This window comes from Rhinolophus sinicus, linkage group LG05 (assembly GCF_036562045.2).
Source record: "Rhinolophus sinicus isolate RSC01 linkage group LG05, ASM3656204v1, whole genome shotgun sequence".
Lineage (NCBI taxonomy): Eukaryota > Metazoa > Chordata > Mammalia > Chiroptera > Rhinolophidae > Rhinolophus > Rhinolophus sinicus.
The window spans coordinates 64,940,142-64,960,969 of NC_133755.1; the positions used below are offsets into that span (position 1 = coordinate 64,940,142).

Consider the following 20,828-nt stretch of genomic DNA (forward strand, 5'->3'; position numbering starts at 1 on the left):
GTTGGCTGGGCCCTCGTGCACACAGCTCCGGGCATCACACACCAGGGAAGGGTGCACTGTCTTCAGTGAAGGGCTGACTGGAAACTTGAAGAACTGTAATCCATTGCTGATATCTGCCAGGTGGGTTCTCTACCGTGAAGTCTGACACAGAGGTGCAAGTGCCCCTCAGAATCCAAGATCTGTCACCTCATTTGAGATGTTGGGGTTACAACTTCATTCCAGGAAAACTGCAATCACAGAACATATGCCACAGCCTCGTTTGTCCGACGGAGACACCAGATGAATTCCCAAATCCACAAGAATCATACCACCCAAACTGAGCCACAGAAGGCACAAGAGTGCCACCACTCAGCAAAATAAGAGAGCTGTTCTTTCCTGAAGAGCATCTACCTTTCATTTGGCCCACGCGTACATACACACTTAGTCCAGACAATCACTGCTAATGACAAAACTAACCCAAAGGCATCATCAACTTGGTAGATAAATGCGAGTTGCATCGGTCAAGTTTTAGGGGATGTTAAATTCATACAGGCTGTGTACCCGCACCACTGGTGACACACTCATGCCTCATCTTGCACAAACACATCTGGATATCGTGACTATGAGCCAGGCTTGGGGAGGTGTCATTTTTAAGTTACGTCGGGTTTGGAGTATGATTATCAAGAGTTAAGGAATCCAAAGGTTTATTCATAAATGGTCAATATTATAGAAATTTCTAAAACAGGAATAAAGTGACAGTGCTTCCATTTTGTGTGCAGGAGAAATGAAGGCTTGGGAGTTTAACTGTCGAAGAAAGCACAGTGGCTGTTATTACCAGGACCTCAAAACTGTTTTCAAAATGAGCTCGGTGCTCCATTTGCTGGGAGGTGGCAAGCAATTGCTGAGCCACTTTCTAAAGACCACTATTATTTTTATCTCAAGTACTCACTGTAGTGCCGGGTACACAGTAGGTACTCAAATATGTGTTCAGGGAAGCAGAAGAGAGGAATGCGTCACTCTCCTATTTCTTGAACTACTGTGTGACAGCATCATTGGGACTCCCTGGGGCTCCTGGGTGCCTCCCTCCTTTTGAGTGCTGTGCAGAACTCGCTCTCCTGTTCTCAACGCTCTCAGCTGCAGAACGTGAGATCCACTCCTGGTGCCGGCATGTTTTCAGTCTCTCACCACTTCTACTGACTTGAATCCTAAGTCATTTAAACTCATATAAATTCACGTGAGCATTACACATACATTCCATTAAGCAGAAATGCAAATATAATATCCTCATGTTTGCAGATAACCATCGTTATCCGTTAAAAACATAAACACGTGTGGCAAACAAGAGAAACAACTGACCAAGCCACTCCTCTCAGATGCTCTTCCAGATCTTCCAAAAGACCACATCTCTAAATATCCAGAAGCAATCAAGGTCCAAAGTCAAATTTAAAGAAGAAGGCAGCAATCTATGAGTAAAATTCAAATTGTGCTACTACTTTATATGCTTATTTACTTTAACTTCACTCAATGGAAAAAGGGAGCCCCACATTACAGTATGTGCTAGCACAATTTTTAAACCATGTACCACTGCCAACACCTGCAGTTTCACACCCTCATCTTTTAAGGTTAATTGGAATTCCAGTAGAATACACATCAAGCATGCATTCCTAATTCATCTAATCTGAAGATCTTCCAAGCTAGGCAAAGCTGATAAAAAGTGACCTTGGCCTCTTCAAGGGATACAATAAAGAGCATTTCCCCTTAACTAAATCCCTTCTGATGTTTTATTTCAAAAATGTACCTGGAAAAAAAGGGTGTTAACTGTGAAAAATTGAGATTAAATACAGATTTAACCGAAATACACACTTGAAACAACTGCATAATTGAGACCCAATTTCATCATGCTCCAGCAAGCAAGTGGGCTCTCAAAAGCCGGAATGAATGGACAATTGGACATAATTCTACTTGGCTCAACCACACAGAGGCCCGATCTCGGCAGTTGCAGACAAGCTATTGCATCCTACAGAGTAGGAAGCTGTGCTCGGCTCTCAGGAGCGCCTCCAACCAGCTGCCTCAGCAACTGAGCACGACTGTTCTCCCCGGCTGCCTTTTTAAAAATGGGTTATAGTTTGAACTTTCTTCACTTTAACGAAGCTTGCAAGGATCAGATAACAAAGATAAAACTTGGAAGCAATTTAAAAGGTGAAACACACAGGTTCAAGCACTTGGCTTAGATGCCCATTAATGCTCAATAATCCAGTCATAGCACAGACCGACTGTGAATCTGAAAACAAACCATGGTATCAGATTACACACATATTCCACACACACACCCACACATATATCCATACACATGTACCCACACACACACACAGCCACAGACACATACACACATACATACACATAGCCATACATGCACACAAATAAACACACATACACACACCGCCATACACATATGCACAAACACCCTTAATTTAGGACACCATATAAATGAATCCACTAGCAGAAGGTGAGCCCTGTGAAGTGTGCCTCATTGGTGATACGAGATTTCGAGATTTTTGTATTAGTAACAGGCACTGAACCAACCACGGATTACATGTGCTAAGCACCACACGTACATTACCTCAATTATCCAATGAAGCAGCTAGAAATCCTAATTCACTGATAAGAAAGCTCAGAAAAGCTAAACCATTTGCCCAGGGGCATCTGGTGAGGAAGTGAGAAACTCAGGGTTAAAACTACCTGTGCTGGGACTCCTAACCCCCGTGCCATGCTCGGCCACCCACCCCTTGCCCTCCTTCCTCCCAGGAAGCCCAGGGGCCTCCCCTGTCTGCAGCGGCATGTACAGGGGAGGCAGTGGGCCACAGCCCCGGGAAGAGAAGCCAATCGTTTGTCCAAACCCTAGGCCAAGCTGCAGCCGGTCCCAGCACCAGTCTAGGAGACAACACTGGCCCCTGAGATGTGAAGGGAAGTGTGTAAGGGTGGCCAAGTCACAGTTTGCTCACCAAGGTGGAAAGGGAACACGAGAAAGAAAACCGCCTTTCTCTGCTGGTGAATGTTGTCATGAGGATATGACGCCTGTACCTACCTAGAAACCCAGTGGGTGGGGCTACGGGTGAGACCCACATAGTGGCAGAGCAGAAGGAGAGATGGACAAGTATACGTTCCTGAGGACAGAATGGTGCCACCTGGAGAGCCATGCCAGCCCAGTTGGACTCTATGGACGGCTCATGTCATCTGCATAGGGCTGCCTGGGACTTGCCCTTAAAGCCATAACTGATGTGATGCTCTTTCCTCAGGACCACAGCGCTCTGGGATCACAGCCTGGGTTTACAAGGCAGCAGCCTCAAATCGGAAGGGCATCTGCAGCCGTGGGGCAAACTATAGCCAAGGGGTGGATGCTGCTTAAGTTTGGGACGTTGGTCTCTAAGTAAATGGGTTTGTCATAGATTAAGAGGATTCCTCTAACCACAAAGCCAGTTAGCCAGTCAGTCCAAAGTTTATCTTTCAAATGTACCCTATTAATTGTGTGCCCTTGAGCAAGAAAACCTTGGGTCCTCAGCTGCCCCCCGACCCCCGCCATGTAACTAGCTACCCGGCTGAGCTGTAGGAAAGAATGGATGAGATACACTTAAATCTCCTAACTCAACCCCTGGCACACAGTAGGCACCCAGTGAATACCGGGGACACAGCAGGCATTCAGTGAATAGTAACTTTAGATTACTCACTGACTGCCACAAACTGAAACACAACACTGTTGTAAGTCTCAGCGGTGCTGTTTCCATAGGTGGGGGAGGGGTTGGGAGGTGGGGGTTCTTTAGAAAACAGGTCTAAAAAGGACTTCGCTGTGACTCATCTGTCCTGTCTCCATAGGCAGTTGTCTGCCCCTCATCAGCACGGTGACCACAAGTCAACCAGTTGTCTGCTGTCCTGTGAGCTGTCCAGCTTTTTGTGAAGGCTTCCAGGCACTGGGCCTTTTACTCTGGAGTCCTCATTACATCCAGGACCAAACAACAACAACAACACACCAGACACAGTTGAGCAGCGCAGGGGAATGGAGCCTGAGAACAGCTCCTGACCCAATCCCTTCCTGGTTCTCCGACTTTGCCACTTTGTCCAATCTCTGAAGGTCTCAAAGTAGGAATTAAGTCACCCGCTTCTCAGGATTATGGTGACTTTTTTATAAGGCAATATATGTCAACGTGCCGAGCACATGGTAGGCACTCAGTAATCATTAAAACAGAAAATCTCAAGCATAAGCTGTCCAACTGTAGACAACTAAAGAACACGCTGCTAGGCTTCCAAATACCATAGACACTCGACACTGGCCCCCAGCTAACTGCCAGCTGGACTAGCCCACACTCCACTTCCTCCATAAGACGTCCATCCCCACAGAAGGCTGCAGCCTGGAGGACTGTGGTCCACGCTGTCACTCCTACCTGGGGAGGTCTGTGCTTACCAGGAATCCATTGTCTTAATTCCCAACCATGTTTATGCAAGTGTACTTATAATAGCAAATACAAACCTGAATTAAATACTATGCAATTTGAAAAGGTTTGAGTGCAAAAAAAGGTCACTCTGTGGAAAACCACAGTGACTGCTTAGGAAAAAACTCACCAAAGACAAGACAGTTTTCAAACTGTGAAATGAGGTGAGAACAAAAACATAAAACATTGAGGGACAATTATTTAAAATCTAGAGGGTGCTCCACTCAGAATTTTTTGAAATTCTCTTAGTTCTCACTCCACTTGAAAGAAACAAATAAAAAAATCAAAAACTATGTTGTGGTTTAAGCTAGAATAGCAATTTGGAAGTCAAAGAAAAGTCCTTAGCCCTGTATCCAGAATATAGCGAATAAATACATATATATGTGATTATAAAACAGAATATTTACTAGGTATCATTTGTAAGGTTTTCCAATTTATTTGACCTTTCCCCTTACTGGATCCCAGTCACATTGACTGAGAGATAACCGAAGACATTTCCAATTTAAACATATCCTAAAGTACTAATTAGGCTCTAATGCCTGTTTTATACCATCAAAATTATTACCCAAGCTTTCTTAGTTCTTTCATCTGTGAAAATGTCCTTCCTCCTAACCTTCATCAAGTCCTGGATTGACACCAATCCACTGCCCACAGGAACCTCCGGAGAGCAGAGAGCAGAATGGCTTCCAAGCCCTAATGTCAGCAGCATAAAGAGAGCCCATGCCAGTCCAGTTCACCTAGAATGGTACCTAGCACAAGGTACATACATAGTAAATTCTGTGTATGTCCAAATATAAGGCAAGGGATTTTCAAAAAAAAAGAAAAAACAAAAACAAAACAGAAATGAATTGGAATTTTCTTATATTAGAGTCCTTATGAAGAAGTAGTCTTTGGGGGCATCCCAGTTTCAGGTACCCCCTCTCATAAGAGAGCTGTAGTTTCGCTTTAACAAAAATCTTTGCTCCTCTACCTCTCAAAGAAAAAGAAGTAGTCTTTGAATTACTCAATTTGGAACTGCAAAACCCTTTCAGAAAGACATGCTGCCTGAAACATCTCCATCAGTGCTAGTTAGGGGTGTTTAAGGGGTCACCTTGTAACACTTAAAACAAAAAACAAACAAAGTCAGCTGAGAAACTTGGCACACATTTAGCAACTGCAATGGTTGGACAGCGTCGTTAAAACAGGACTTTTTAAAGATCACTTTAAGAGGCAACACATAATGACAAGTATTTGCCAGGAGGCAAATGAAGAGACCAACAGTCCTAACCTCAGGCAGTGGGTACTTGTAACTTATGCCTCATCTCAAATGGCTCAGGTGAAAGCAGAGCTGAGAGGCTCTACTAACCAGGTTAGAGGATTCCAAGTGACTCTGTGAGAACCCAAACCCTGGTGGAAAAGATGCCAGTGAAGAGTATGGAAAAAAAAATTGTTTCATGAACTCAACAGGATTAAATACATTTTATACATGATGTAGTCCCAATGTCTACTTAGAATTATATTGATAAACAATCTAAGCAGATATTTGTTTATCTATATACCCAAAAAGTTTATATATCCCAGTTGGCCCAAAAGAAGATTTAAGGAGCTTTTCATTGGTAAAATTGGGGACTGTCTTATATTTACAGTCACCTGCTACTAAGGCATATATGGTATTTGCTGAAGAATAACATGAGTGCCCATCTATTAAACAACATGCAGCAACACCCAGCATTTAGCTTTGCTATGAGAGGTCAAAGCAATTCCAGTGGACAGTAAAGTACCACAAGCCTGCTTGAAAGTAATTTTCAGCTGAAGTCAGCTTGCCAAATTTATAGGCTTAATGTGCATCACTCCATGCAGTACTTCTGGTTGTGGAAGAAGACTCCCACTGACTATCAAAACTCCGCGGATAAAAAGCCGGATGGTATTAAAATCCCTGCCTCCACTACTTTTTCCTCTCTGAAGATGATCAAATATAAGGTTGGATTTAATTCAGACTCTTCCTAGAACCCAAACTTAGTCCTTATGAGGTGGGTCTGTGAAGAAGAAAGGATTAAAGCTCACGCTTAGTTAACACACAAACAGAAAGAAAGAGAATGTGTTCAAAAGTTCCCTAAAGCTCAGAAAATCATAAACATAATCTGATAGCTACAGGTGCCTATAGAGAAAGTCAATCAATAGTCCCAAAATTTACTCAAAAAAAATTTAATTTCCTATTATTAAGTAGCCTTACTAAAAGTTATAAGTTCAACCCCATTGACACATTTTTTTTAAAATACTACAAATGCCACCACAGAGTTCCAAGACCTGAGTTTACCTCCTAACCTGATCAAACGCAATTCCCATAAGATGAATTGGGAGGACATCTGTAAGCACGTGGTCATCAAAATGTTCCAGTGTTTTACCAGAAACACCATTCCAAAAACCATTTTATTTCTCTGCCCTTTAATTATAACACAATAGATAAAAACAGCAAGAACAGGGAGGAAAAGTTTGAAAATCTGTACCACTTGTAACTGGATTTAACTACACTCAAAACCAAAGAAAAACTTCTTAATTCCCCTTCAGCAGTGATCCCAAATATAAATATGCCTTGACTATTCCTGACTCCCCATTCTTCCTGATCCATAGGAAAAAAACCTAGTTTGGCAAAGTATGACATTTAACTATAAAGCTCAACATCCAAGGGTTTAAGTTCCTAACCTCAGAAATGCTGCAGTACTGAATAATTCAGATGGTAGAATTTTTCCAGCATCTCTGTATTGAAAGGATTATTTAAGTGGTTTATGCACCACCAGCTCCTTAAATGGTCAAAAGTACAGGAATACAGTGGTGTTCTCAAAAGGACATGATAATTGCAAAAGATTAACAATGTATTTGTTTTTACCTTTAAGTAGGTTTTTTATATTTATAAAACATAAGTATCTTGTTTCTCACTTAAACCAGTATCCCATGGGCTATCCTCCCCCCATAACAGTTCACAAGGTGGCAGAAGGTGTGAAATTACGCATACTAAGTAGCTTTGGAAACCAATTCACTAAAACCCTAAAGATAAGGTAAGATAAGATAAAGATAAAACAGAAGGAGTGGGTGCTGTACAATGTAGTTGCGCGGGCACACAAACACACACACACACCTCAAATAAAGACCCACGTGGGAATGCAACCCTGCCTAATATCCCAGGAAAGAACCACCAGGGCTTCCTGACAAACCCAGTCCAAGAAGGGCTGGACCAAACATTCTTCCTGTCTCCAGGTTAACTTCTTCCTGCCTGTTAAAGAGTTTGTAATTTGCGTTCTTCCCACCCCGGTCACACACTTCCCTCTGCCCAATCCTGCCTTGCCAGACACGCAGGGAGGAAGCTCAATCTTCCCAGGGACCAGAACCTGGGAAACATTAAGCACTAACTTTACCCAGGCAAGCTGAGCTGTGCAGAGGGATAATCTGGAGGTCCAGGGAAAGAAGGCTGTTTCTGGGTAGGTGGGAGGGCCCAGCAAAGTTAAAAAGGTGGGAGCACACAGCTCCAGTCAGCAGAGGATACTGGAGGTGAGCCAGGGACAGGAAGATGTGCCCACCTCCTGGGAGGAGCGGGTGTTGCCACACAGATGAACAGGTGTCAAGGTTCCCTGGGACCACATGCCGCCACAGAGCAAGTGCAGGTGGTATGAAAAGGGATTTCGAGGGAGAGGATGGATAGATGGCAGATGCTGACAAGAGGTTCAGAGGAGAGGGTGCGCGGGATGGGGGTCTCCAAAAGTTGGCAAGTGGGACTTGAAGGATTACACTTACTGAATCCCTAGGGTGAAGCAAGTTAGAAAAGCAACAAGCGAACGCCACTGTGGAGTCATCTCTGGTCTCCCTTGCCCCTCATCATTGCCCCCCACACCCACGCGTCCCACCCACACACACTCACACCTTGGCGCCACGAAGGATACCCACCTTTGCCAGGGGCGCACTCCTGCTGGTCGCCAGCTCGCGCAGGCTTGCGGTGGCGCTGCCCGCGGCCAAGGGGAAGCCGGGGGAGCTCGGGGCGCTGCCCGCCGCGCTGCCCACCGCGCTGCCCCCGCCCCCCGCGCCCTCAGAGGCCGCCCCCGATCCTGGGCCAGAGCGCGCGGGTGGGCTGCCGCCAGGGCTGGTGCCACCGCGGGGCCGCTGGCGGATGCCGTCCAGCAGACGCACCAGCAGGATGTTGGCGGGCAGTTCGTCCACGCCGCAGCCCACCAGGATGCGGCACTCGGGGCAGCGCAGCTCGTGGCGCGAGCACACGATGCTCTCCAGGCAGCGGCGACAGAAGGTGTGCTGACACGGCAGCACTTTGGCCGTGGTGTCCAAGCGCTCCAGGCACACAGAGCACTCCAGCAGGTCCAGCAGCGACGACTCGTCCATGTCCTCGCCAGACGCCGCGGCCGAGGCCGCCTCCCGCCGCCGCCACCGCTCTCCCGGCTTGTCTTCGTCGCCCTCGCTCTGCGCAGCAGCGGCGGCCGCCTTGGACGCGCACAGCCAGGACGCTCCGAGCAGCATGGGGGAGGCGCCGGCGGCGGCCGCGCGCAGCTGCCTAGGTCCCGGGGCTGGAGCGGGGCCCGCTGCAGGCAGCGAGCATCAGGATGGTGCCCAGGCGGCCGCCGGGAAGCCAGGCTCCGCCAGGACTTCCTTCACCCTCGGGCCGCGGCGGTGCAAAGTGGCTCACCGTAGAGGGGACCAGAGTTCCGCACCCCGCGAGCTAACTCCCGGCCAACGGAGCCCACCAGTCCTTCCAAGCCCGGTGCCCGCGGCTCCCGGCTACACCTGTGCCACCCCGGGTCCGCCCAGCGCAGGGGTCCAGGGATGAGGCCGGTTATGACACTCAGCCCGCTCTGTGCTCGAAGTGACCGCCAACGGCCCAGAACCCCGCAGCAGGAAGAACCGGGAGCAGCCAATCGGGTCCCCAGGGAGGCCGGGGCGCAGAGTGCGCGCTCTCTTGCGCGGGAGCTGAGCCGCACCGCCCCCGCTGCGCCTCCATGCACCCAGGGCCAGCCCGCAAGTCGCTGCCCCTGGTGGGTTCAGCTGGACTCTTCCTCTTCCTCCGCCGCGAGCAAGTGCGCGGGGAACGCGCGGAGGTCACGGTCACTGAGGGGTGCAAGAAAGGACCGTGCACCCGCTGGACCTCTCTTCGCCTGGTCGCACGCCAGCGACTAGTCCTGCCGCTTAGGGCACCTCCAGTGCTCCCAGGAACTCCGAGCGTTTGCTCCTATGCGGGCTGGGCCCTGTCCCCTCCGGGTTTCCCGAGTCTTCGCTTCGGCTTTCCGTGAACCTCAAACAGGGATGTTTCCTCCCCTACACTGCCGCGAAGGAAAGTTTGGGCGGTGTTATCTCGACTGCCTTCCTTGCCAGCTCTGGCGAGCAGCTTGGGGACATAACCAACACCCGGGCATCCTCCTCGACAACTCCGCGGAGCGCTCCCGGTCCGGTCCCCTTTCCAGGCGGCGCGCAGAAGTGACAACCCCGGAGCTGAGGGCGTGGGTGCGGGGATGCCCCGCGAAGCAGGATGGGGAGGTACTGGGGTTTGCGGGGGCGCCCGGGGCCGGCTTCGCTTCCTCCCCGCGGCTGCCCGCCCTCTCCGGAGTCGTGAGTCGTAGGCTGGCGCCGCTGCCTGCCAGACCCGCAGCCTCGCGCAGGGCACACGGCTCCGCGCCGCGCCCTGGCCGGCGCAGTGCGGGAGACCCCAGCGCCCACTGCGACGCCGTCTCGTGAACCCCTCTGCAATTTCTCCTCGGGAGGCGCAGAGGAGGAAGAATTCGCGCTCTCCTTCCCGACGCCCCGGCTTCTGCGAGCGTCAGAGGAACGGAAGTACGTACCGAGGACCAGGAGCAGCTGGGAAGTTTGGCGGTGGGCTGGGGTCGACTGCAAAGATTCCCTGCAGTGCGCTGCCCCCTCGTGGCCGCATTGTGTTCCCAGCACGCCGGGTTCCCACCAGGGCCCAGAATACGTAAACCGTGGTCCAAACGCGGCAGGCTACAAAGCCAAGTAGGTAGGTAGTTGTGTCAGTGCCAACGTCAGAAGAGGCATTCAGGGCCCGCCTGGCAGTTGGTTAACCGGTGGTTTGTGAAGTTAAGCGTAAGTTTTTTTCAACTTTTCAGGGAGAAAGTAATATTTGTTGAGATTTGAAAACCAAAAATGTGCCTATGCATTATTTTATATAATCTCTATTTTTCTGTGAAATAGTTATTTTCACCTCATTGTGCTTGTGAGGAAGGTACAGCTTATAGTTATGAAATCACTGAGGCTGAATTTTGTTAGCTTTTGTATATCCACAACCTAACGCATCGAAAAGATCACATTCTATTAGAACATAAGGTCCCTATAAGCTACATATTTTTACACAGTAATATCCCCAGTGCCTAGCGCAGTGCCTGGGCACATAGTAGGTTCTCAGTAAATATTTGTTGAATTAATGATAAAAGGTCTCAGAATCATCCATCACCTAATGGTGATTTGAACATGCAAATCTTAGCATCTCAATTCCGGTTTCCTGAGCTCTTATCAGCCTGCCAGTTCCTGGAAGCTGCTACTGGTGGCAGCAGGAGACCTTCCAGACCTGCTTTGTGGACATCCCTCAGTAGTGTGGATTTCCATATGCATTATTCACATCAGCACTGGCAATTGTGCGAGATGGAAGGCATCCCCACGCTGCCTGGGTAACCGAAACCTGGGAGCAGACTTCCTGGAAGGGCCAGAGGAAGGGATTACACATGCCAGTACACAGAAATGCCTTCTGTGACCCTGGCTCAGGAACAACAAAGGGGAATTTTCAAAAGGACCCAGAATGCTTGGTCCAAAAGCAGGTGGCACGGACACAGGACACAAGGGAGAGCATGAAGGGGGAGCCCTCAGACACTGGGAGGGCCACCAGAGAGGAGGGTTGACCATGATGACGTGTCCTGGGGGCTTTTGGTTGTGAGCAGCAGAAACCAACTTTAGCTAGGTTTTTCAAAGGAGCAGAATCAATTACGCGAATCAGGACCCCTGACTGAGAAACAGGATAGATTATTGCAGGTGGCCCCAGGGAGTCTTGCTCTCCACCCTTCTCAATGTGATGATATGCTCCTTCCCTGTCTTGTACCAGCTGTCAATACGTCCCAGCCCACATGATAAGAAACATGGTCAAAGCTCCAGCAGCATTTCAGCCACCAACAAAAGGCACTCCTCTGACACTGTCACAAGCTGGAAGTTTTAAAACCCTGTCAACCTAGCTTGGCCCAGGTGGTAACCTTCTGGACTGATGTGTGCTGGCCACAGAAGCAGGATCGTCTGAAACCTGGCAGCACCCTCAGGAGTCACCCAGAAGGAGAAGTGAGAGTTTCCAGAACAAGTGGCATGCAAGGCAGACAGAACACTATGAGATGTCCGTGCCAGGGGCCCAGAACCACCCGCTCTGTCCTCACCTTCCCTTTCTATTATGCACAGCTGGGGCCACACAAGAGCAAACAGGGCAACTAAGCCCCACCCTTCTCACACCTCCTCTGCTTCCACTCTCCCTTCAGCCCCTGCCTTAACCCACTCCCACAGCACAGACAGACTGGGCAGGGTGTGGAAATGAATGAAGCAGGACTAGACTAGATGACAGAGCATGGTGGAACTCCAGTGAGCTTTGCAAGGTGGGACGCCTTGCAAAGGGGGTAGCCACTACTCAGCCCCAGCCAATCACACACAGCCTTGAGGAAATGAGAGTGCAGTATTGCCAGAACTTTCTACTTGTCAAGAGAAGTTGAAAGTCCTGCTTTTTATGTGAGATCTCCTAATGTTCAACGATTGGCAACCAATTCAGCTCTCAAAAAACACCATCTTAGCCAAATAAAATGAATGTGTGGCCAAATTGGCCCAAAGGCCGGCAGTTTGCAATTTCTGGTCCAAGTAGCCAAGTAAAATGTACTGCAGTGTAAAGGAATTTCAGGGTGTGAACTAAATAACTGAAGCATTACAAATACAGTTTTATATTACTCAGTTAAATTTGCACATGTTCAATAAGTCAATAATATAAGTAAATGATGGAGAAGACCTGGCTTAACAGCCATTCGTATGAAAAGATCTTGGGAATTCAGGCGACCACAGCATAATATGAGCCAATATGAGTCATCAGTGTAGTATGGCTGCCTAGAAAAGTAATGAAATCTTATGACGCATTAATGGAAGTTAACAGTCGGGATATGGAAAGAAATAATCTCATTGTACCTCGGGCTTTTCAAACCCCATTTGTGGGATTACTTTCAATTCTGGGGGCAAATATGAATGACAGGGTGGTAAGGGATCTAGAGGCCTCCTCCTCCATGAATGTCGGATGCAGGAAGAGAGCATGTGTGTCTGAAGAAGAGGAAACTCAGAGGAGACAGGATAGGTGGCTGCATGTCAGGGTTTTTGGCTGCCCAAGGTCAGAACTACTCCTTAGATCTGGGTGATTCTCCATTTGGTGAAAGTCAGATATTTGTTTTCCCAGCTAGAGTGTGGGGATGTGACTCAGGCTCAGCCAGCTGACAGCTTCCCCCTAACCCGCCTGCCCTGAGAGGTGGAATGAAGGTGAGAGATGCAGCATCATGGAGTCCCAGATTCAGGGGCACGTGGGGGAGGACGGCAGGGCCAACAGCAGCAGCGCCCAGAGCCTGGTGCCCCAGATGATATCCGGGGAGAGGGTCTGACTGTTGTCACCAGACCAGCCCCAGGCATGAGGGGGTGGTGAACCTGGGCTGTGGCCTCTGCTGCTTTGCCAGCCTTCCTGGTAATCCTATGGGTTTCCCAGTTTTATTTATCATTTCCTTTTTTGTTAAATCAGCCAGAGGCTGTTCTGTTGTTTGCCACAAGGAGCCCTAACTAATACACATTATTAATTATCAGTTAGAAACCAATGAAGGCCCTCGATTTGAGACAATTGTCACCATGCTGAACAGCAACTCCTCTTGGCCTTCATGCTGGAAATGTATCGGAGTGAGCCACTCAGGGCACCATTCATTCATTCAACAAACAGTTCCTGAGTGTGTTCTACGTGTCAGGCACTTGGTGAGAGCAGAGCCTACAGAGTGGTGCAGTGAGTAGAGCCTGTTTCCGGGGGGGTGCAGGAACCCCAGCTGGCCTAACTCAGGCAAGTGACGTCACCACTGTCAACCTCAGTTATGTCTTCTGTAAACTGGAAGATGAAAATATTTCATCTCCTTAGAGGAGTGAGATTCTTGAAATCTCTAAGATTAAATATTTGTTTTACCTTGTTATTTGGGGGAAAACTAAAATGACTTAGTTAGGGAGGCAGATTTCTGCTAAACATAGAGAAGGGCTTTTTACTAGGCTGAGTTGTCCAACAAAGCACTGGCCGTCCTATGAAGTAGGAGCCCCTCACTGAAAGAATTCAAGCATAATTCTGTCTATACGGAATCTTGTAAAAGAGATCAATTTTGATCTTTTCTACCCCTCCTACAAAGCTTCTGTAGTGGACATATGGTACTGGTCAGCCCAGCACCCCTTCTTTTGGGGAACCTCCTCATCCCCAGTCCACGTGACCCTCAAAGAGGACCGATCACTGCCCCTTCACCTGTGTCCCCAACAGGTCATGTGGCCTAGGCTGACCAATCAGAATCATTCACTCCTTGAGATGATTAGTTCAGGGCAGGCATGTAACGAAGCAGCCAATGAGCTTCTAACCTGAGATGTGGTGTATAGAGATGGATATTAAAGGAAAGGGGAAGTTCTCTCTTCCTTTTCATTCTGAGCCTCAAAGATGTACACCCCAGGATTTCCGTGGCCACGTGTCCTGCCATGTAAGAAAGCTAGCTGGAGCATGAGTGAGAGCGGGGGACAAAGGAGCGAGGAGGTGGGGGAGGGAGGTCGTAAGGGAGAGGGAGGAGAGGAAAGAGCAGAAAGAGGAAGAGGGCGAGAAGGAAGAGGAAAAGAGGGACGAGGGGGAGGCAAGAGAGTCCTAAGGACATCATTTCACCATTTGAGTCCATAGATGACACTTTGCCTAAATCATACATGAGCCATTATAATCCTGCTTTTGCTCAAAAGCTGGTTTGAGCTGAATTTCTAGCACTTGCAACGAAATGAATTTCAATCGAAACATACTTTCCTGTCACTGCTCTGACCGGATCATTTACCGAGGTGCCCAAGTTTAGAACAAGTCCACCTGAAACCTTCCCCCACCTCAGCCCCTCATGTACACCTAGTTATCGATATTTGCAGCTTTCTAACATCATAATAGGCTTGTAGCCCCCAAGTGTCTCCCATTTCCATTTCCATGATCACCAGTTCTGCCTCTCACTATCTCTAACTGACGAAGGCTCCTCTGTCCTCAGCCCCCTCTGTCCTCCACCCATCTGTCTACACTACGAAACCAAATTTGTTCCCTGACTCTCCTCCCCCATCTACACTGCGGAGCCAGCTTTTCTCCCTGACTTACAGGACTGTGTCTTCTCCCTGGCTCCATCTTCCAAACTCCTTTCCAAACCCACCACTCCCTGCCCACCTCTGTGTGTAAACTCTGCTGCGTCTTTCCGCTCTTTGTTGGAAACTCCATCTAGCTCACAGACCACCTCCTCCAGGAAGACTTTCCTGATTGCCTCTCTTTTGAATCCACTTGGCTCTTTTTCCTTGCGTCTTTCATATCCTGTTTTACCTTATATTTATTTTGTAGTGGTCTTGTAGCCCCTACCAGCCCACAAACTCCTCAGGAGCAAAGACTGCTTTATGGGTCTTTAAGACCCAGCAAGAAATGTCCTGAGTATAGTAGATGTTTAATACACATCGGCAGAGTTGGGCTGAGTTGGAAGAGGCCGAACCAGTTGACCTCTAAATTCCCTTTCGCTCCAAAACTATATGAGGTCATAATAAATGCTTTAAGCATCCGAGATTTGGTTTCTATTGCACTTCCTTTTTATAAAAAAGAAATGAAACTCTCAAAATGAGTTTTGCGTTGTATATGTTGTGAATGCGGGCCTGCACTCATACGCATCATAGCAAGACTCTTAGTAGCTACGGAACCCGTCATTTCCAGGACTTAGAATGTGTGCATCTGTAATGCATAGAAAGAAGGCAGGCAGGAGGCACGCCACACCATGCCATCCCCAGGCCTGGGACCCTCCCGGCAAACACCTCACTTTTGACTTCAGTTCTCTCTTCTCTGCCAAGCATGTGGACTTCTCTGCACTCAACGTCAGCTGCACCAACTCCTTATCTATCGGTCCGTTCTCATGAGCATGACCCCTCCCACCCCCCGCCCTGTATCATTAGCCCTTTGTATACGTGAGTGCTCATTCGGCATGTGGGGCCCTGTCCTCGGCCCCAGAGACTCAGCAGGGAGAAAGCTCACAACCCATCTTCGGGACCTGCAGCCTATTTGTGACCTGCAACATGTTACCATGAAGGGTAAAATGAGAGTCAGCCAGGAGTGCTGCATCTTGGTGGATGGACTGGACTTGCCTGGATTGAAGCAGGGGAGAGGACCCCCAGGACAGGGAGAAGAGCTTCCGCAAGGTCAAAGGTGCAGCACAAGGAGAAGAGACCTCATTGGCAGGAGAACAGGGAGCGATGGGTTTGGAGAGTAACTCAGAGGCATGGAGTGGAAGTGCCAGAAAGTCAAGCTAGGTGCATTGGCTGACCCCTGGAGGCCCTGCAGAATGATTGAGGGTCTCTCCCAGGGCATTGTGAGTGATGCTTTGGGAAGGCTTAGCTGGACAGCCCTGAGTGTAGTCATTTGGGGCAACGTGAAATCCTTGGGAGACACAAGATTAGAACTCATTGTTTAAAAAATAACGCAGGGTGCACAAAAATATGAGTATACTTAATGCCACTGAACACTTAAAATAGTTAAAATGATAAATTCTGTGTTATGTATATATTACCACAATTTAAAAAATAAAGATCAAAAATAAAATAACATGGGAAGAGGGACTCAGGTGCTAAGAAGGCCCTTGACTTGCAGGGAGACACGACAAGCAGCTGGAAACACATAACAAAATGAGAACAGTCACGGAGTAAGAACTAGCTGCCAAGTACATCCTGTGCTCTCTGTATGGCCGAACTTACTTAATCCTCCACAAGCCTCACGAAGTAGACATGAATATACTGCTTCCATTGTACAGGTGAGGAAAGTGAGGCAGGGAGAGGATAAGTGACTTGCCCAAGGTCACACAGCTACTCACTGGAAGAGTGAGGATTTGCATCCAAAGGGTAGAACTCCAGAGTCTATTTTATATCCACCCAGCCCCTGGAGCTCAGGAATAAGGCTAAAAATGCACCCTTGAACTCCTCACAGGCTGTAGGAAGCCCCAGGGAGTGAATGCTTTCATCGTGAAGAAGAGGTCAGGTGGAAAGCTTTCACAGGGCAAAGCCTTGGGGAGCACAGTCCTTCGGGGGAGTGAGAGAAGTGACAATGAGCAGTGCAAAGACAGACCAGCCGTCAGGGTCGGAAAAGAACTAGACAGGGTGGTGAGAACTTTCGGTCATCTCACTACTCCGCAAAGGAAAGACGAGTGAGAGAGTGTTAACCCGGAGCCCTGGCAGACACCAGCAATGTCAACCTGCAAGCCTCAGGAGAGCCACACACATTCACCACTGCCTCTGGTGCCTCCTCCTCCAGGCAGTCCACCACACCTCCCAGCTGTGTGCTGGCCAGAGTCAACCAGGCATAAGTTCAAGCCTCCTTCTAACACGACCAATTCACTGTCCTGTCTTTGTGCAAATTACCTAGGCTGCCCAAGACTGCTGATTTAAAATGAGGTGAGTTAAACCTGCCTTACCATTTTGACAGGGGCTTCAGTGAAACAATGCGTGTGGGGTAGAGACTGTCAAAGCCCCGCTCCTCTGCTGTCAGCCCTCATTGAGCCCAGCTCTGAGCACCCAGCACCCAGCACCCAGCACTGGGGGCCTCTGCACAGGGGAGCTTTCTCTGGCCGCCTGGAGCCTGCTCAGCTTGCGTACATGTAGCTGGCTCCAAACGCCAGGGGCTACCTTCAACAATGGCAGAGGACAGCTCTCTTTGCCCCTCGGGAAGGATAATTCTACACCAGCAGAGTTAAGCTTCACTTACCCAACTCTTTATTAGCTGACTTCCTCTCTCTGTGTCACTTTCCCACACCCCTGCAGATATTTCCTAGGATGCCCTCCCAAATCAACTGCTTGTCTTCAAATCCTTCTCTTAGGGTCTCCTTCTGGGGAAACCCAAACCAAAGTAGCATGCAATCTACCAAGCAAAGAGTCACCCCTTCACCAACAGTGTGTCCCCTCCTGTTTCGCAGTAAACACTTGCTGATACACCCATGAAAAAAGAAATGCCTACTCTCACTGATTAGGCACAAGAGGAAAGAGATTAGGAGGAATCATGGATATTCTGGACCAAAAAGGGGAGTCCAGAGGGACCAATTTAAGGGGCCAGATAGCAAGTTTTATTTTAGGCACATTATTTGGAGGTGCTGGCAGATCAGGGAGGTGCAGATGTCTGGAAGTTAAGAATGTGATTCAAACAGAGCTCCGGAGGGAGATCAGAGCTGGGGATGTGAATCTGGGAGTTATTTTCCTGGAGGTGATAGATGGAGCCGTGGATGAGAAGATTAAGCACTGCTTCCTCTTTCAGACCTGCAGGGAAGACTCTTTCCCACTTCCTGCGCAGAGGAAAGGGGAGGAGCCTGCAGCAGGGGGTCTCATCAGTCACTCTCAGTTACTCATAACACTTTCCATCTGCAGGTTGCAAAATGCTTTACAGATGTGATTCTGTGCTACACAGATGTTGCCATGCCCATTACGGAGAGGGTGATACAGGAAAGTTCTCAAGCTTGCAAAATAAATATATGCCATGCATTTATTTCACTTTTTGAAAAAGTTGTTCTGGGTAATGGCAATGTAATATCATTAGTCCAAATGCAGGATACGGTATTGCTCTACAGGGTCTCACCTTTGCTTCTTGAGATACCTGGATACCTGGTTAGGGGAACTTGAACTATTTTTCATCCTGAGTAAGCTGTCCTACCTGAGTTGGCAGCCGCTTTACTGTGTAGGTGGAGCTCAAGGCACCTTGGGTCAGGGAAGAGATATTTGAGTGCTCCTTTTGGTTATGGACAGAGGAAACAGAGAGGTATTCACTGCCTGAGAGACAGTCAATAGGACTATTTTTTGTGACTTAACCAATTTTACCCTTCCCTAAACCTCTTGGTATGTAAAGCTAAGAGGCTGTGAGTCATTCTCCATAATCTTCGCACTCTTCACCAAGACACTTTTCTGACTGCAGTGTGCTGGAAGGAGAGGCCACCCAGCACACACGCAGTCACCCATCCAGAAAGAAGCAAGGTTGGTCCGATAGCCCAGGCCTTGGTGGTCATGGGACGGCTGACCCTGGCTGAGGCTGGAAGGCCCTCCCTCCCCAACCTTCTAGTGGACAATGGCTGTGTGTGAGAGATGCCACCTGGAGAGCCCTGTTGGCTGAAGGTGGCCTGAGGGGAGAGACTGATCCCCTGGAATGCCTTCTGGTGGTCCATCACTGCCTCCGTTGTAAAAGAGAGTAAGCTCAGACCCCTGACAGGGTGGGTTATGCTGGGTGAACATACCATGAGGTTCTCCCCATTCTCTCAGAGACCAGCAGTGGCAGGGTAACAGCCACTCTGCAGGATGCCTGGGGCTAGCAGGGCCACCACAGGAAACAGTGATAGCAGGTGCCAGTGGCCTGTGGTCACCCCCCCCAATTCTCCCCCTGCATGCCCTGGAAACAAAGGCAGCCCCTTCAGGACAACGTAAAGGGAGGTCCCAAAACAAATCTCTGGACTAAACCTGAACAGGTGGGGCCTTGAGTGGTTACTTGGGACACTGACATTTTAAACATGAATTTGTTCAAACTGATGGGAGTGGTCATTCAATTAAATAAAGAAATCATAATTTATTCAACTCTAAAGCAACGAACATTTTACTTTGATGAGGTATCTCCGTATAATTGACTGCAATTTCCATAGCACTGTGACAAAAATATTTCAAATTCTTTTTGGGTATTAAAAATAATCCTGCAGTTGCCTATGTTTTTTTTTCACAGTCTTCAAAAGAATTATAATAAATTCTCTCCTCCAATTTGGATACGTAACACACTTTATTTTAGTTTGGCTCAAGATCTTGGAAAATACTTAAACTTGTATGCATGCTACAGTTATTAAGCTGAAGCACTGCATTGGTAACACGTTTAACACAATAAAGAAAATCCCTTATTTAAATTACAGTCATAAGCAAAATGAATGAAAATTGAATTTAAAAACTTTCCAGAATAATCACAGCATAATTGACATTGAATAATATTTAATATCTGAATTCACGTCTTGGCAGAAGTACATCCTAAATCATCCAAGGGGAGATTGTCAATTATAACTAATACTGGTGTATTTTCTAGAAAAACGTGAACTACTTTATGAAAGATACAGAGCCAAAATAGAATAATCAATCTCATGGGAAAGAGTAATGGAATCTTTTCACTGATAAGATGATATTCACCTCCTTTTGGGGAAAGATTAGAATTATGAATCTGCCAAGAGTCGCTTTTATTCTGTGCTGTGGTGAAACACATAGACCTTTCTAGAATAAAATGCGTACTGAAAGTTTGCATGTGCCTCGGTGGACATTACTTCCAAAGACCCCAGGGCTGACAAACCATTCTTGACATTTCCCCAGAGCTACCATTGAAAGAAGGATCTCGGACATTCCCTAAAAAGCCAGGACACAGCCTCATGGGTGCCTAGGATGACGCTTTCTAAGAAAAGCTTCATGAAGGCAGCCAAGGTGATTCAGTGACAAGATCACAGACTCAAGCGTAACACATCCCCCACTCCATCTTCATGCCTCACGCCAACACTCCTGCAGCATGGTGGCCTCACACTTTGCGTGGACGTTGCCAGTGAGGACGGCTGCCAGCTTCAGTCGGCTTTATCAGAGGTGCCATGACCTGAAACTTTTTTCACATCCGAGGCCTGCATCCACCTTCCAGTAAATTTTCCCTATTTTCCCTCCTCAAAGCCACCAGAATGAATGTGGTCCCTGACGACATGACTCCACAAATATTTGAAATCATGACTTTTTTGGTGTGTTTATTTGCTAGGACGTCATCTGGTGTGCCTGGTGTGGACCCTGTTGCCCTGCTTGCTTTTACCCGGAACAAAAGCGATTTTTGTAGGCTTTGTCATAGGAGGTCATAGTGAAATGTTCCAGTTACCTATTGCATGTAAAAAACCACCCCCAAATTTAGTGGCTTAAAACAATGGTAGTATTATTTATTTTGCTCACACATCTGTTTGGGTGGGCTCAGTGGGAATAGCTTCTCTCTTCCGCTCAGCTCGAAGGTGGTGAAAAGCTCACAAGCCTGGCCAGCAGTGCTGGTTTATGTTGGCTGCCAGAATACCTACA

The 20,828-nt window shown here is 48.0% G+C and overlaps 1 protein-coding gene across 2 annotated transcripts in view; it reads right to left on the bottom strand.

The window, feature by feature from the left end:
* The window catches only part of SH3RF3 (SH3 domain containing ring finger 3), a 365,943-nt gene extending 355,688 nt beyond the window's left edge, over positions 1-10,255 (bottom strand). For both annotated transcript variants that reach the window (XM_019715017.2, XM_019715016.2), the window contains exon 1: positions 8,382-10,255. In XM_019715017.2, the coding sequence (XP_019570576.2) occupies positions 8,382-8,963 (582 nt within the window). In that variant the 5' untranslated portion in view covers positions 8,964-10,255. The remainder of the gene's footprint in view (positions 1-8,381) is intronic.
* Positions 10,256-20,828: the final 10,573 nt, after the last annotated feature.